The sequence below is a fragment of the Heptranchias perlo genome, chromosome 1 (assembly GCF_035084215.1).
Source record: "Heptranchias perlo isolate sHepPer1 chromosome 1, sHepPer1.hap1, whole genome shotgun sequence".
In the NCBI taxonomy this organism is placed as follows: Eukaryota; Metazoa; Chordata; class Chondrichthyes; order Hexanchiformes; family Hexanchidae; genus Heptranchias; species Heptranchias perlo.
Window position 1 is genome coordinate 196775552 of NC_090325.1, and position 13474 is coordinate 196789025.

At 44.7% G+C, this 13474-nt stretch overlaps 1 protein-coding gene across 1 annotated transcript in view; it reads right to left on the reverse strand.

Annotated features, from left to right (window-relative positions):
• manba (mannosidase, beta A, lysosomal) overlaps nt 1–13162 on the reverse strand; it is a 66572-nt gene extending 53410 nt beyond the window's left edge. The window contains exons 1-4 of the mRNA XM_067994790.1: nt 12929–13162; nt 8448–8542; nt 6705–6810; nt 2564–2734 (exon numbers count right to left, since the gene is read on the reverse strand). Coding sequence (XP_067850891.1) covers nt 2564–2734; nt 6705–6810; nt 8448–8542; nt 12929–13162 — 606 coding nt within the window. The remainder of the gene's footprint in view (nt 1–2563; nt 2735–6704; nt 6811–8447; nt 8543–12928) is intronic.
• Nucleotides 13163–13474: the final 312 nt, after the last annotated feature.

Below are 13474 nucleotides of genomic sequence, written 5' to 3' on the forward strand. Positions count from 1 at the left end.
TCACATTTATACTGTTTTTTGCCATGTTTATGCGCAATGTACAGTTGGCAAATGCAGTACTAAAGGACAAATAGTGCTAAAAACCATCTCTGGCACCTCTCTCTTATACAACCAGCTCTAATTAGAATGTTCACAATTTCTGTCAATAAAGCACCATCGATGGTAACCATTGCCTTCGTATTTACTAGAAAAGCTTTCAAAGTTCAGTTCATTTATTTTGGGGAAAAAACTCAAATTGTGAGGAAAGACACTGCCTCACTGTCCCTCTCACTGTCTTCTGATTTACGCTGTCTCTCAAACCAAAAATTTAACAATTCATAAAATATGAAACTTTATCTGAATAATTCATTCCACAGATTGTTTTTAAAAATTTGAAAGAACACAAAAATCCTTTTATCTAGTAAGGAGATATATCTCCTCCAGTACTGAGTCAGCATGCCACCCACCCTAACAGAATCCTAGAAATGCATGATAGGCAATTCTCAGCGTGAACCTACATTGGCTCCCGGTCCGGCAACGCCTTGATTTTAAAATTCTCATCCTTCTTTTCAAATCCCTTCATGGCCTCGCCCCTCCCTATCTCTGTAACCTCCTCCAGCCCTACAACCCTCCCAGATCTCTGCGCTCCTCCGATTCTGGCCTCTTGCACAGCCCCGGTTTTCATCGCTCCACCATTGGCGGCCGTGCCTTCAGCTGCCTGGGCCCTAAGCTCTGGAATTCCCTCCCTAAACCTCTCCGTCTTTCTCTCCTCCTTTAAGATGCTCCTTAAAACCTACCTCTTTAACCAAGCTTTTGGTCACCTGTCCTAATATCTCCTTATGTAGCTCGGTGTCAAATTTTGTTTGATAATCACTCCTGTGAAGCACCTTGGGGCGTTTTACTACGTTAAAGACGCTATATAAATGCAAGTATTTGTTGTTGCTGCTGCTGAAACTGTACCAACTCCTTAAAGCTAACACTGTGACAGCTGTTAATCAAAATATCTACTTCAAACCTAGCCTTTTGAGGGAAGCAGAGTACTTTATGTAAAAGCATTAATGAAGCTACTCAAACACACAAATACAATTTTAAAGATAAGTTCAACCATGCTTTTGTGAAATACATAACATTGTGTGTTAATATTGTATTAGAAATTTGTTTCTGTACTTGCCCATCATTTTCTGCCCATTAAAATTAATTTTACCCCCTTGTTTTTAGTCCATACTCATTAAAAAACGAAAACAGCAGGCAGAGAAAATTCAAATAACGTTTTGAGCAACTTGGTTGCTTCTTTTATTGATACAGTCTCCCGACTGATCATTATGGATTAGTTCTTTCCATGAGTCCTTATTGGTAGTTTTCTTACCATTTTTGATTGGCTTATTCCCTACCTCCTCTGATTAGTTTCAGCCCATCAACAAAATGTGACAGAAAAAGCAGAAGAAAGTGTACCAAAAAGTAGGTGTTATATTTACAGGACGTGCGTGTTCCATATGTCATACATGTTCCATGCGTCTGACTCCACACAGCTGTACCAAGAATTCACAGCTGTGGTAAGTGCCTTTGCTTAACCAATTCGTCTGAATTTCTAAAGGCAGTTTTCATACCTGATCAAGCAAGGACACAAACAGGACTTTGCAGCCACTTAATTGCAAAGGAAATTCTAACCATAATATTCATGAACCTTTTTAAAATGTTTACTGCTCATTGTGAAATTTGATAGGTGCTGATACAATCTCTCAGTTCCTTCAAAGAGCTGGCACAGGCACAATGGGCCGAATGGCCTCCTTCTGTGCTGTAAGATTCTATGCAGACAACAATTTGCATTTATATAGCGCCTTTAATGTAGCAAAAATGTCCCAACCTTCACAGGAGCAATCAGACAAAATTTGACACTGAGCCACACTGAGAGCATTAGGACAGGAGACCAAAAGAGGTAGGTTTTAAGGAGCGACTTCAGGGAGGAGGAGCGACTTCAGGGAGGGAATTCCAGAGCTCAGGGCCTAGGCAGCAGAAAGCACGGCCGCCAACGGTGGAGCGATGGAAATCGGGGATGTGCAAGAGGCCAGAATTGGAGAAGAGCAGAGATCTCGGAGGGTTGTAGGAGGTTACAGAGATAGGGAGGGGGCGAGGGCCATGGAGGGATTTGAAAACAAGGATGAGAATTTTAAAGCCGAGGTGTTGTCGGACCGGCGGCCAATGTAGGTCAACGAGCACAGGGGTACCAAGGGGTACTGAATGCAACACATCTATAGCTACGATAATTCAATAAAACACCTCCTTCTTTGTTCTTCACTCACCCCCTCCCATATTCCTCGCAGCACAAAAACAGCGTAAAGTAACTTTTGCCAAGGTTTAATCTGCCTAAGCAAGACACGACGTGTCGTCACTCTTCTATATATATGTATGAACTGGAGAAGAGTTTGTAATAGGGGCTTAAGGAAGGGAACAGATTATGTCACACAACACAAAACTGGATCAAAAACACATTTTCAGCATATAACATTTTTTTTCCAAGTGCAAATGCTGGAGACCTGAAACACGAACACAAAATGCTATCAATTCACAGCATTCCTTGCCATACCTTTCTGATGAAGTTGACGTGACACTCTCCGTTTTGCTGAGGTGGTGGGCATTCAGGGGGCACTGGGTAGTTACTATGTCGAGCATTCTGTTGTGCTGCATAGGAGACTGCAGATAAAAAGCGGACCTCGATGAGGTTTGTTTCTTTGATCACGTCCGTACAATCAAAAGTCTAAAACAAAAAAGCAAAATCAAAGACTTGCGACAATGTCTGAACATCAAGATTGACTTTTCACAAACAGCCTTTATAGTTTTTTTTTAAAAATAGGCAGATATTTTTGTCAGCAATATATACAAAATGATTTTCTTCAAATTACTGATACTTTTGTAATGTTAGTTGAAAATAATTCAATAAGAAACTGCCTGGTGATTTTTCCCTTCCCTGCCTCTAAGTTCTTAGGTTCAGTGAAGAGGAGAAAGGGGGAACAGAGACCCTAGTACCAGGGCATTGCCCCACTAGGCTGTCCCGGGATTGTCTGGACTGCCCCATTGGCAGATAGCAGTAACCAGGAGGTCCAAATGCTGGCCTTTGTGCTCCTGTTTCCACCCTCGCCTTGATGCCAGTGCAAGGCCGTGCCAGGTGTGCGCAGGACCAAGCTAATGGCCCAGGCGAGACAATTCCAGGGCAAGTGTGTAAAGCCACTTCATTAGAGGAGGAAAAGGAGCAATTAAGAGAGGTGGCCGAAAGCTTGGTCATACAGATGAGTTTCGAAAGACTTCTATAAAAGGAAAGGGCAATAAAGAGGGAAAGTGTGAGAGAGAGAGGGAAAGGGAGAAACAGCAGAGGGATTTTGTAGAATGATACGGCACAGAAGGAGACCTTTTGGCCCATCGTGCCTGTGCTGGCTCTTTGAAAGAGCTATCCAATTAGTCCCATCCCCCTGCTCTTTCCCCATAGCCCTGCAAATTTTTCCTTTTCAAGTATTTATCCAATTCCCCTTTTGAAAGTTATTATTGAATCTGCTTCCACCGCCCTTTCAGGCAGCACATTCCAGATCATAACAACTCACTGCGTAAAAAAATGTTTCCACATGTCGCATCTGGCTCTTTTGGCGATCACCTTAAATCTGTGTCCTCTGGTTACAGACCCTTTTTTAAAAAAAATTCATTCATGGGATGTGGGCATCGCTGGCTAGGCTGGCATTTATTGCCCATCCCTAATTGCCCTTGAGAAGGTGGTGGTGAGCCACTTTCTTGAACCACTGCAGTCCGTGTGGTGAAGGTTCTCCCACAGTGCTGTTAGGAAGGGAGTTCCAGGATTTTGACTCAGCGACGATGAAGGAACGGCGATATATTTCCAAGTCGGGATGGTGCGTGACTTGGAGGGGAACGTGCAGGTGGTGTTGTTCCCATGTGCCTGCTGTTCTTATCCTTCTAGGTGGTAGAGGTCGCGGGTTTTGGAGGTGCTGTCGAAGAAGCCTTGGCGAGTTGCTGCAGTGCATCCTGTGGATGGTACACACTGCAGCCACGGTGCGCCGGTGGTGAAGGGAGTGAATATTTAGGGTGGTGGATGGGGTGCCAATCAAGCGGGCTGCTTTGTCCTGGATGGTGTCGAGCTTCTTGAGTGTTGTTGGAGCTGCACTCATCCAGGCAAGTGGAGAGTATTCCATCACACTCCTGACTTGTGCCTTGTCGATGGTGGAAAGGCTTTGGGGAGTCAGGAGGTGAGTCACTCGCCACAGAATACCCAGCCTCTGATCTGCTCTTGTAGCCACGGTATTTATTTGGCTGGTCCAGTTAAGTTTCTGGTCAATGGTGACCCCCAGGATGTTGATGGTGGGGGATTTGGCAATGGTAATGCCGTTGAATGTCAAGGGGAGGTGGTTAGACTCTCTCTTGTTGGAGATGGTCATTGCCTGGCACTTGTCTGGCGCGAATGTTACTTGCCACTTATCAGCCCAAGCCTGGATGTTGTCCAGGTCTTGCTGCATGCGGGCACGGCCTGCTTCATTATCTGAGGGGTTGCAAATGGAACTGAACACTGTGCAGTCATCAGCGAACATCCCCATTTCTGACCTTATGATAGAGGGAAGGTCATTGATGAAGCAGCTGAAGATGGTTGAGCCTGCCACTGGAAACATTTTCTCCTTATTTACTCAAAATCCTTCATAATTTTGAACACCTCTATTAAATTTCCCCCTAACTTCTCTGCTCTAAGGAGAACAACCCCAGTTTCTCCAGTCTCTCCACGTAACTGAAGTCCCTCATCCCTGGTACCTTTCTGGTAAATCTCTTCTGCACCCTCTCTAAGGCCTTCATATCCTTCCTAAAGTGTGGTGCCCAGAATTGGACACAATACTCCAGCTGAGACCAAACAAGTGTTTTGTAAAGATTTAGCAGAACTTCCTTGCTTTTGTACTCTATGCCTCTATTTATAAAGCCCAGGATCCCATATGCTTTTTTAACAGCCTTCTCAACTTGTCCTGCCATCTTCAGCAATTTGTGTACGTACACCCCCAGGTGTCTCTGTTCCTGCACCCCCTTTAAAATGTTACCATTTAGGGAGGGAGATCCAGAGAGCAGGGTGGAGACGCCAGGCCTTCTTTGACAAGCCGAGTGAGATTAAGGAACTGTGGAGAATTGTGGGGAATGAGTAGGTGCCACACTCTGCTATATTTGGTACATGATGCTGCACAGTATATCGTTTGGCAAATTACTCAGTCTCCAGCACTGAGTGTGAATAAAATCATGCGATGTGCACAGCACTGAGGAAAGAACAAATTTCCACTGATAGCTACACCCATTACCTTCTACATATAATACTTTCGGATAGGATTCATATTTGTGTGCAGAGGAACAGAAAGTGAGATGACGAGGCTGTGCTACCAATAGCAGAAGAAGGGTTACCATAAACGTGTGGCCGACATAGCACTCTCACTTGAGTCAGAAGGACGTGGGTTCACTCCAGAGACTTGAGCACAAAATCTAGGCCAACACTCCCAGTGCGGTACTTAGGGAGTGCTGCACTGTCGGAAGTGCCGTCTTTTGGATGAGACGTTAAACCAAGGCCTCGTCTGCCCTCTTGGATGGACGTAAAAGATCCCACAGCCACTATTTCAAAGAAGAGCAGGGGAGTTCTCCCAGTTGCCTGGCCAATAATTATCCCTCAAACATCATCACTAAAAACAGATCAGGTCATTACCTCATTACTGTTGTGGGATCTTGCTGTGCGCAAATTGGCTGCCGTGTTTCCTACATTACAACAGTGACTACACTTCAAAACCACTCACTTGGCTGTAAAGCGCTTTGGGACGTCCTGAGATTATGAAAGGCGCTGTAGAAATGTAAATCTTTCTTTTTAAATGGTCTGAATGAAGAGATAGTGGGATTAATATAACTGTAGACCCATTCTGTCACATTCTTAATATCTGGCAGCCTATCAAAGGAAATGCTGAACAAAGGTTATCCATTTTCCATTGGATGGGGGAAAGGGGAATTAAAATTCATAAGGTGTCGCCTCTGTCTGCTTTCTTGCACTGCCAGGCAACTGATTATAGCGATTTCCCATTTCAGCTGGGGAACTATAGAGGGCATGGGAAGATCCAAAGAGGAGATCATATTAAAAATATGGAGTTAGAAAAAGGGTTAGCAATGCCAATCTGCAACGTTCTCCGCAAAATTCAGAGACATGCTTCTTTTGGTGCTGGGAAACTCTTCTTGACTCAAGGTTATCCTCAGATCGCCTGATATATACACTGGGACAATGCTGTTAAAAAGATCTTACAACACCAAGTTATAGTCCAGCAATTTTATTTTAAATTCACAAGCTTTCGAAGGCTTCCTCCTTCCTCATTTACCTGAGGAAGGAGGAAGTCTCCGAAAGCTTGTGAATTTAAAATAAAATTGCTGGACTATAACTTGGTGTTGTAAAATTGTTTACAATTGTCAACCCCAGTCCATCACCGGCATCTCCACATCGTTAAAAAGATCAACTAGACATGAGTGGAAAATAGAGAGAGTCAGACAGGTATGATTTTCATTATTTTTCTTCCATTAAGATATGAAATCGGGGAAGTATCCACACAGTATCTGCAGGAATCCTAAGAATATAAGGTAAGAGAAAATATTTTTTAAATTACCACTAAGAAATAAGTTAGCTCTGGCTTACTAGTGTTAAATGAGTCTTGTACGGTTTCACTCACATATCGTCTAAACATGTTGTTTGATGTCCCAACTGCGATATTATTGATCAGAATTGTTGCAACGGTGTCCAGCCCATCACAAACTAGATTCACTCTCTTCCATTTGCTGATAAAAAGAAAGAAAATAATGATCCACATACTTTTTTTTAAAATCCTATTTGTTCCTGAAATAAAGCACAGCCTCTATCGCCCTGCTTGAACCAGGTTTCAAAATTATTTTTAAAATTCCACAATTTTTTAAGTTAGTTTGATAAATCAAAGTTCAACCAAACGCCGGCATTTCATGCCAGATCTGAATAATTGCATGGGGGAAGGGCAGGGAGAGGGGATTAGAATAGACCGCTCCAGATGAGGAACTCGCACCTGCAAAAGTGCAAACAGCTTCCTTCTGTGCTTTAATTTCTATGAACCTAGATTTTCCAATCGGTGTTCACACCAGCATTAACACATCTATTTTAAAGAGCTCAGCTCTGAGTCGACCAGGACACTGAAGTTTCAAACAGTCAGGTTTAGCCTGAGACAGTGACCAGGGCAGAAAATGGATTCGGTGGCCAGGGTAAGGAGTTTGTGGCAGGGGCTGAAGACAACGGCTTTGGTCTTCCCAATGTTTAACTGGAGCTCATCCAAAATTGGAGGTCAAACAAGCAGTCTAACAATAAAAAGGTAGTGGAGGTGTGGAGGGGGGCCGAGGGGGGCAGTGGAGAGGTTGGAAGAGGTGGAGGGGTAGAGCTTGATGCCATCAATGTACATGTGGAAACTGACCCCATGTCTGCCGGTGATGTCACTAAGGGGCAACACGTAGATGAGGAAGAGGCCTTGCAGGTATTCAGAGGCAATGATTCAGGGGCGGGAAGAGAAGCCAATGCTGGAGATACTTTGGCTACAATTGGTTAGTTAGGGATAGAATCAAGTGAGGGCCCACTGAGCTGGACAATGGAGGAGAGGCGTTTGGAGGAGGATGGCGTGGATAATGCATCACGGTCACAGAGGATGGCAGTGGAGGCTTTGGTTAGGGCCATTTTGGTGCTGTGGCAGAGACAGAGATATGTTTGGACAGATTCAAACATGGTGGGAAAGATGGGCACAGATTTGGGAGGCAACACAAGGACTCTGGAAAGGAAAGGAACGGAACGTGAGGTTGGAAATGGGACAGTAATTTGCAAGGACAGAGGGGTCAAGGGTAGGTCTTTGGGGGGGGGGGGGGGGGCTAGCGGTGATTTAAGAGGGAGTGGGAGAGTACCTGAAATAAATTGCCAGCTAATCTGTTTTTGGTGGTATTGGACAAGGGAGGAATATCAGGAGAACTCCTGCTCTTCAAATAGTGCCATGGGAGCTTTTCAGTAAAAGCTGCGGGAGCTGTAGGTCTCAGAGGAGGAATCACCATTACACAGGTTCAGAGCATCACAGAAACAACTCCATGTAAAGTCCTACATACTTTAGTGAAGTCTGGTGTCCTGGGTGTAACAATCTACATAGACGTTTGAGGTGGAACAACCTCTAGATGTGAGCTATATACAAGAATTTTAATTAAACAGATCATAAGATTCTAGCAAGCTGGGGTGCCAATGGGGTCATGTACCCCAGCAAATCGGAAGGAAAAGTGTCCTCCAGTTTCTTACCCCTTCTCCCATTCAGAGAGCATTTCCTGCTGCCAATGGATAGAAAGCAGAATACATGCAGCTTTTCAATAACTACAGTCCACTCTCCCAACAATTCTCTATAAACCACAGCGTTTGTACTAACCTGACATCAGATGGAAGAGTGAATGTTCTACTATATGTCCAGTTGTCCAGTGCAATCCATCTGTAGGCATCATCATTAAACCTATAGTAAGGATCCTATAATTAAAACACAAGAGTTATATTTACACAAGATACTTTTCTAAGATAAATTTTTTTCTCTCCTAATGGTTATTCTTCAAAAATGCACGGTTCTTTGCTCTGAATCGTTTTTTAAAAAAACAGTAACAATTAAAAATACCTACACAGAATTTACAGCACAGAAACAGGCCATTCGGCCCAACAGGTCTGTGCCGGTGTTTATGCTCCACACGAGCCTCCTCCCTCCCTGCTTCATCTCACCCTATCAGCATATCCTTCTATTCCTTTCTCCCTCATGTGTTTATCCAGCTTCCCCTTAAATGCATCTATACTATTTGCCTCAACTACTCCTTGTGGGAGCGAGTTCCACATTCTCACCACTCTCTGGGTAAAGAAGTTTCCCCTGAATTCCTTATTGGGTTTATTAGTGACTATCTTGTTTATCTTAACACCAAACAATGGCAATAAATGCTGATGATATTATTCACCACTGAAACATAAACATCCTGAGACAGAACATATTGTGTACTAAAATCAAGGCAAACTTTATGGAGAACAAAACCAGAAACCACTTGAAACAAGGCTCAGCACTTCCTTAAAACTGAACAGTTTAGATGAGTTAAACTCGCCTAGCAATTGTTCAGGTCACTATATTTCTATTCAATTGACTGAACAAGGGCACATTTAAAGTACAATATCTGAAAGGCAAATAAAGATAATTGCTAAAAACCAGTAGCCCTGCAACTATTTTAGAATTTCTAGAAATGTCAGTAGAAAGGACTAATTGCCCACAAAGCTATCTCTCCTAAACCCACCTCCCTATTCGTGGCCCGTACCCTTTCATATTTTTCTTCTTCATCTTCAAGTGTTAATTAATTCCCTCTTAAATGTTATGATTGACTCAGCTTTAAAATTGGCTGCCACATTTCCTACATTACAACAATGACTACACTTCAAAAGTACTTCATTGGTTGTGAAGTGCTTTGGGACATCCTGAAGATGTGAAAGGTGGTATATTCATTCAAAATCTTTCTTTTCTTTAAATACTGTCATAGGATCTTTTATGAGCAGGCAGACGAGGTCTCGCTTTAATATCACATTTGAAAGATGGTTCCTCAGTCAACACAGAACTCCCTCAGTACTGAAGGGTCAGCCTAGATGGTGTGTTCACGTTCTTGAGTCGGGCAGTAGAGGCAAAAATACCACCGAGTCACGCTTAATTATAATAGCAAGTGTTGCAGATATAAACCAATTACCCGCTTGACAGAAAAAAAAACAGCAAAATGATTTTATCCTTGAGTCAAATATCAATCATCACAACTCAGCAGCAATGCTTTCACCAAACGGTCTCACCTTCGTAACAGGTCAGCAAATAAACCAGACATTCAGCCAGAGCTAACGGGTGCAGCTTGTAATATCACAACCTACTAGAACGATAAGTTTAGAAAACTTTCCATTGTAACTGTTCTGTATCATATCTATTATATACGATGTATATCTATTATATACGATGTATATCTATTATATACGATGTATATTTATATACGTTTCATGTCTACAATGGACGTCAATTTTCCTTCTCCTCCATGGTTAAATCTATAGTCTGTGTTTTCTGCTTTCTAATTGGTTATTGTCTGTTTTTATCTCAATAATGTCGATCAACTTAATTCTCGCCAAAAACGTTCAATTCCCCATCACATTACACAAAAAAAATCTGGACAATTATTCGCTCACCATATTATATACGCTTAAAAATAACATTTGATTATAACATAAAGAACACAAAAAATTGAAAAGTCATAAAAATATCACAACTTATTCATTGACTTGGTTTAACCCTGTCCCAGGATTTCACAGCCTGGTTAGCTGAGGCCTGACACTGTAAGGCCCCACACAATGTAGCCCCTCCCCACATAGAGAATTAACAGCATATGCCAACCAGACTTTCCATCAGTGTCACAGCCCCAAACATCACTAGTCCCAGCACTCAGCAGGCAGGTACAGCCCACACATGGGGAAGTTCCAGTTTGTACATATATATTTACACACACACAGTCCTCCTACGCCTCCAATTTAAAATTCTCATCTTCGTATTTAAATCCTTTCTTGGCCGTCTACCTCCCCACCTCTGTAACCTCCTCCAGCCCTACGCTCCCCACTCCCCCACCACGCACCATCTCCTCATAACCACTGTCCCTCCGATGCTGGCCTCTTGTGTATCTCTCCATTCGATCCTCCATTCGTGGCCACGCTCTGTAATTCCCTCCCTGAAATCTTCCGCCTAAGCACCTCCCTCTCCTCCTATAAGACCCTCCTTAAACCCCACCTCTTTGGCCACCCCTCCTAATATCCCCTGCTTCGGCTCGGTGTCAATTTTTGGCTGTTTATTTCTCTGTGAAGCACCATTGAACGTTCGTCTACATTACAGGCGCTAAATAAATGCAAGTTGTTGTTACACTTTCCCAAAAGTGTGCAAGTGTGATCAGGAAGTGTGCAATGTTAAAAAAAACTTTATACACTAGTAAACCTTCTGTGGCATTGCCCATCATAACTTGCAGATAAAAATTCATGAGGGAAGGCACAAATGTAGATATATTAAATCAGTCACATAAAATGATTTTAAAGGTTCCAAAAACTGCAAAGTAATAGGAACTTCAAAAGGAAACTGCAGCAAAGGTGGAGAAAATTCCGTGCTGGGAGACAGGCAGAGGAGTCACATCACTGGATAAAGGCCTGAATCATCTCAATCCATTGTTGACAGAGGCACCGTAGGAAACTCCCACCATAAACGTCAGCTCAAAATGTTGACATAAAAACATCTCAAAAGTCATGATAACAGGAAGTTGAGTTTTCGGGACAGGGAGTGTACATGTGCACAAGATTTTTTGCATAATATCCCACAAAGAATTGAGCAATACTCAGGAGCCGTGTAAATCTGTGAGTCATACCGTAGGAGATCTACCAGGAAATAACATCTCTATCCCAATACAAACAGCCTAAAGCTGTGCTTGATATAACAAAACATTGTCTTGCCAATTAAATTATAAAATGTATTATTACAGGACTATCTTCCCCACCACAGCAGGTCATATTTGAAGTTTTAAAAGTGTTTATTTTATTTTTAACAAAGATTACTTTATACCAGGTAATTTTATGGTATATTGTTCCTCAAAGTTAATACTTCAACATATCTCAAACGACAGAGATGAGAAACGGTCATTTGGCCCATTAAAACTAATCATTAAGCCTTTGATTAAGGTATCTAGCTGTATTAAAAAAAGCAATGCTTTGCCTCCATCGCCTTGTTTGGTAGATTATTTCAAACATTTAATACTCTTTGAAGAAATAAGGTTTGCCTGATATTAGGGTTAGATGAAGAGGGGTGGGAAGAGACTCGTATGGAGCATAAACACCAGCATGGACCAGTTGGGGCGAATGGCCTGTTTCGGGCTGTCAATTCTATGTGATATCTGTGCCAAATTTACTTTTCACCTATTTTCATTTAAGGCTTCTTGTCCAAATTTGTGGTGTAATTACAATCCAACATTGTACTTAGGAGGCAAATTTCACTGGGCGATACGACTTCTGTTAAAGAAAAGAAAGACCTACATTTATATAGCGCCGTTTATGACCTCAGAACAACTCAAAATGCTTTACAACCAATGAAGTACTTTTTGAAGTGTAGTCACTGTTGTAATGTAGGAAACACAGCAGCCAATTTACTCACAGCAAGATCCCACAAACAGCGATGAGATAATGGCCTGATAGTCTGTTTTTTAGTGCTGTTGATTGAGGGATATATATTGACCAGGACACCGGGGAGAACTCCCCTGCTCTTCTTTGAATAGTGTCAAAGGATCTTTTACATCCACTTGAGAGGGCAGGCGGGGCCTCGGTTTAATGTCTCATCCAAAAGACGGCACCTTCGACAGTGCAGCACTCCCTCAGTATACACTGGGAGTGTCAGCCTGGATTATAGGCTCAACTCTCTGGAATGGGACTTGAATCCACAACTTTCTGACTCAGGGGCGAGTGCGTTACCCACCAAGCCGGGGCTGACACCTTATATCATTGCGGCCCCTCCCAGTGCGGGGGTGCTGACCGGCAGTGCACGTCACTGACCCCTCGCTGACCCCCACTACAGGTCACTGACCCCAGTGCAGGTCACTAACCCTTCGCTGACCCCCCCGCTGCGGGGCGCTGACCCCTCGCTACGGGGCGCTGACCCCCGGTGTGGGTCACTAACCCCTCGCTGACCCCCCCGCTGCGGGGCGCTGACCCCCGGTGTGGGTCACTAACCCCTCGCTGACCCCCGGTGGGGGTCACTGACCCCTCGCTGACCCCCCCCACACTGCGGGTCACTGACCCCTCGCTGACCCCCGGTGCCCGGCCCCCCGCACCCACCTGGATGACTCCCCCTGTGACCAGGCCGCTGTGCACCGACCCCGGCACCGCCGCCGCGCCCACCCGGACGCTGCCGTTTCCGTTGCGGATTTGCCAGCTGTTTCCCCGCAAACTGTAAACCCCGGGCCCGGGCTCCGGCTCGGCCTCGCCGCGCGCACAGGCCGCCAACAGCAGCAGCACCAGACAACCCCGGCCCGGGGCCTCGGCGTCACCCGCCCCGCTCCGGCCCGCCATCAGCCTGAACCCTGACCCCGCCCGGCCTCCGCGCCTGCGCATTAACAGCCCGCCAGGAGCCCCGCCCCCTACCCATCCCCCACTCCGGGAGCCCCGCCTCCACTCCCGCCAGGATCCCGCCCCCTCCCCACCGGGAGCCCCGCCCCCTCCCCACCTGGAGCCCCACCCTCTCTCACCTGGAGCCCCGCCCCCTTCCCACCTGGAGCCCCACCCTCTCTCACCTGGAGCCCCGCCCCCTCCCCACCTGGAGCCCCACCCTCTCTCACCGGGAGCCCCGCCCCCTCCCCACCTGGAGCCCCACCCTCTCTCACC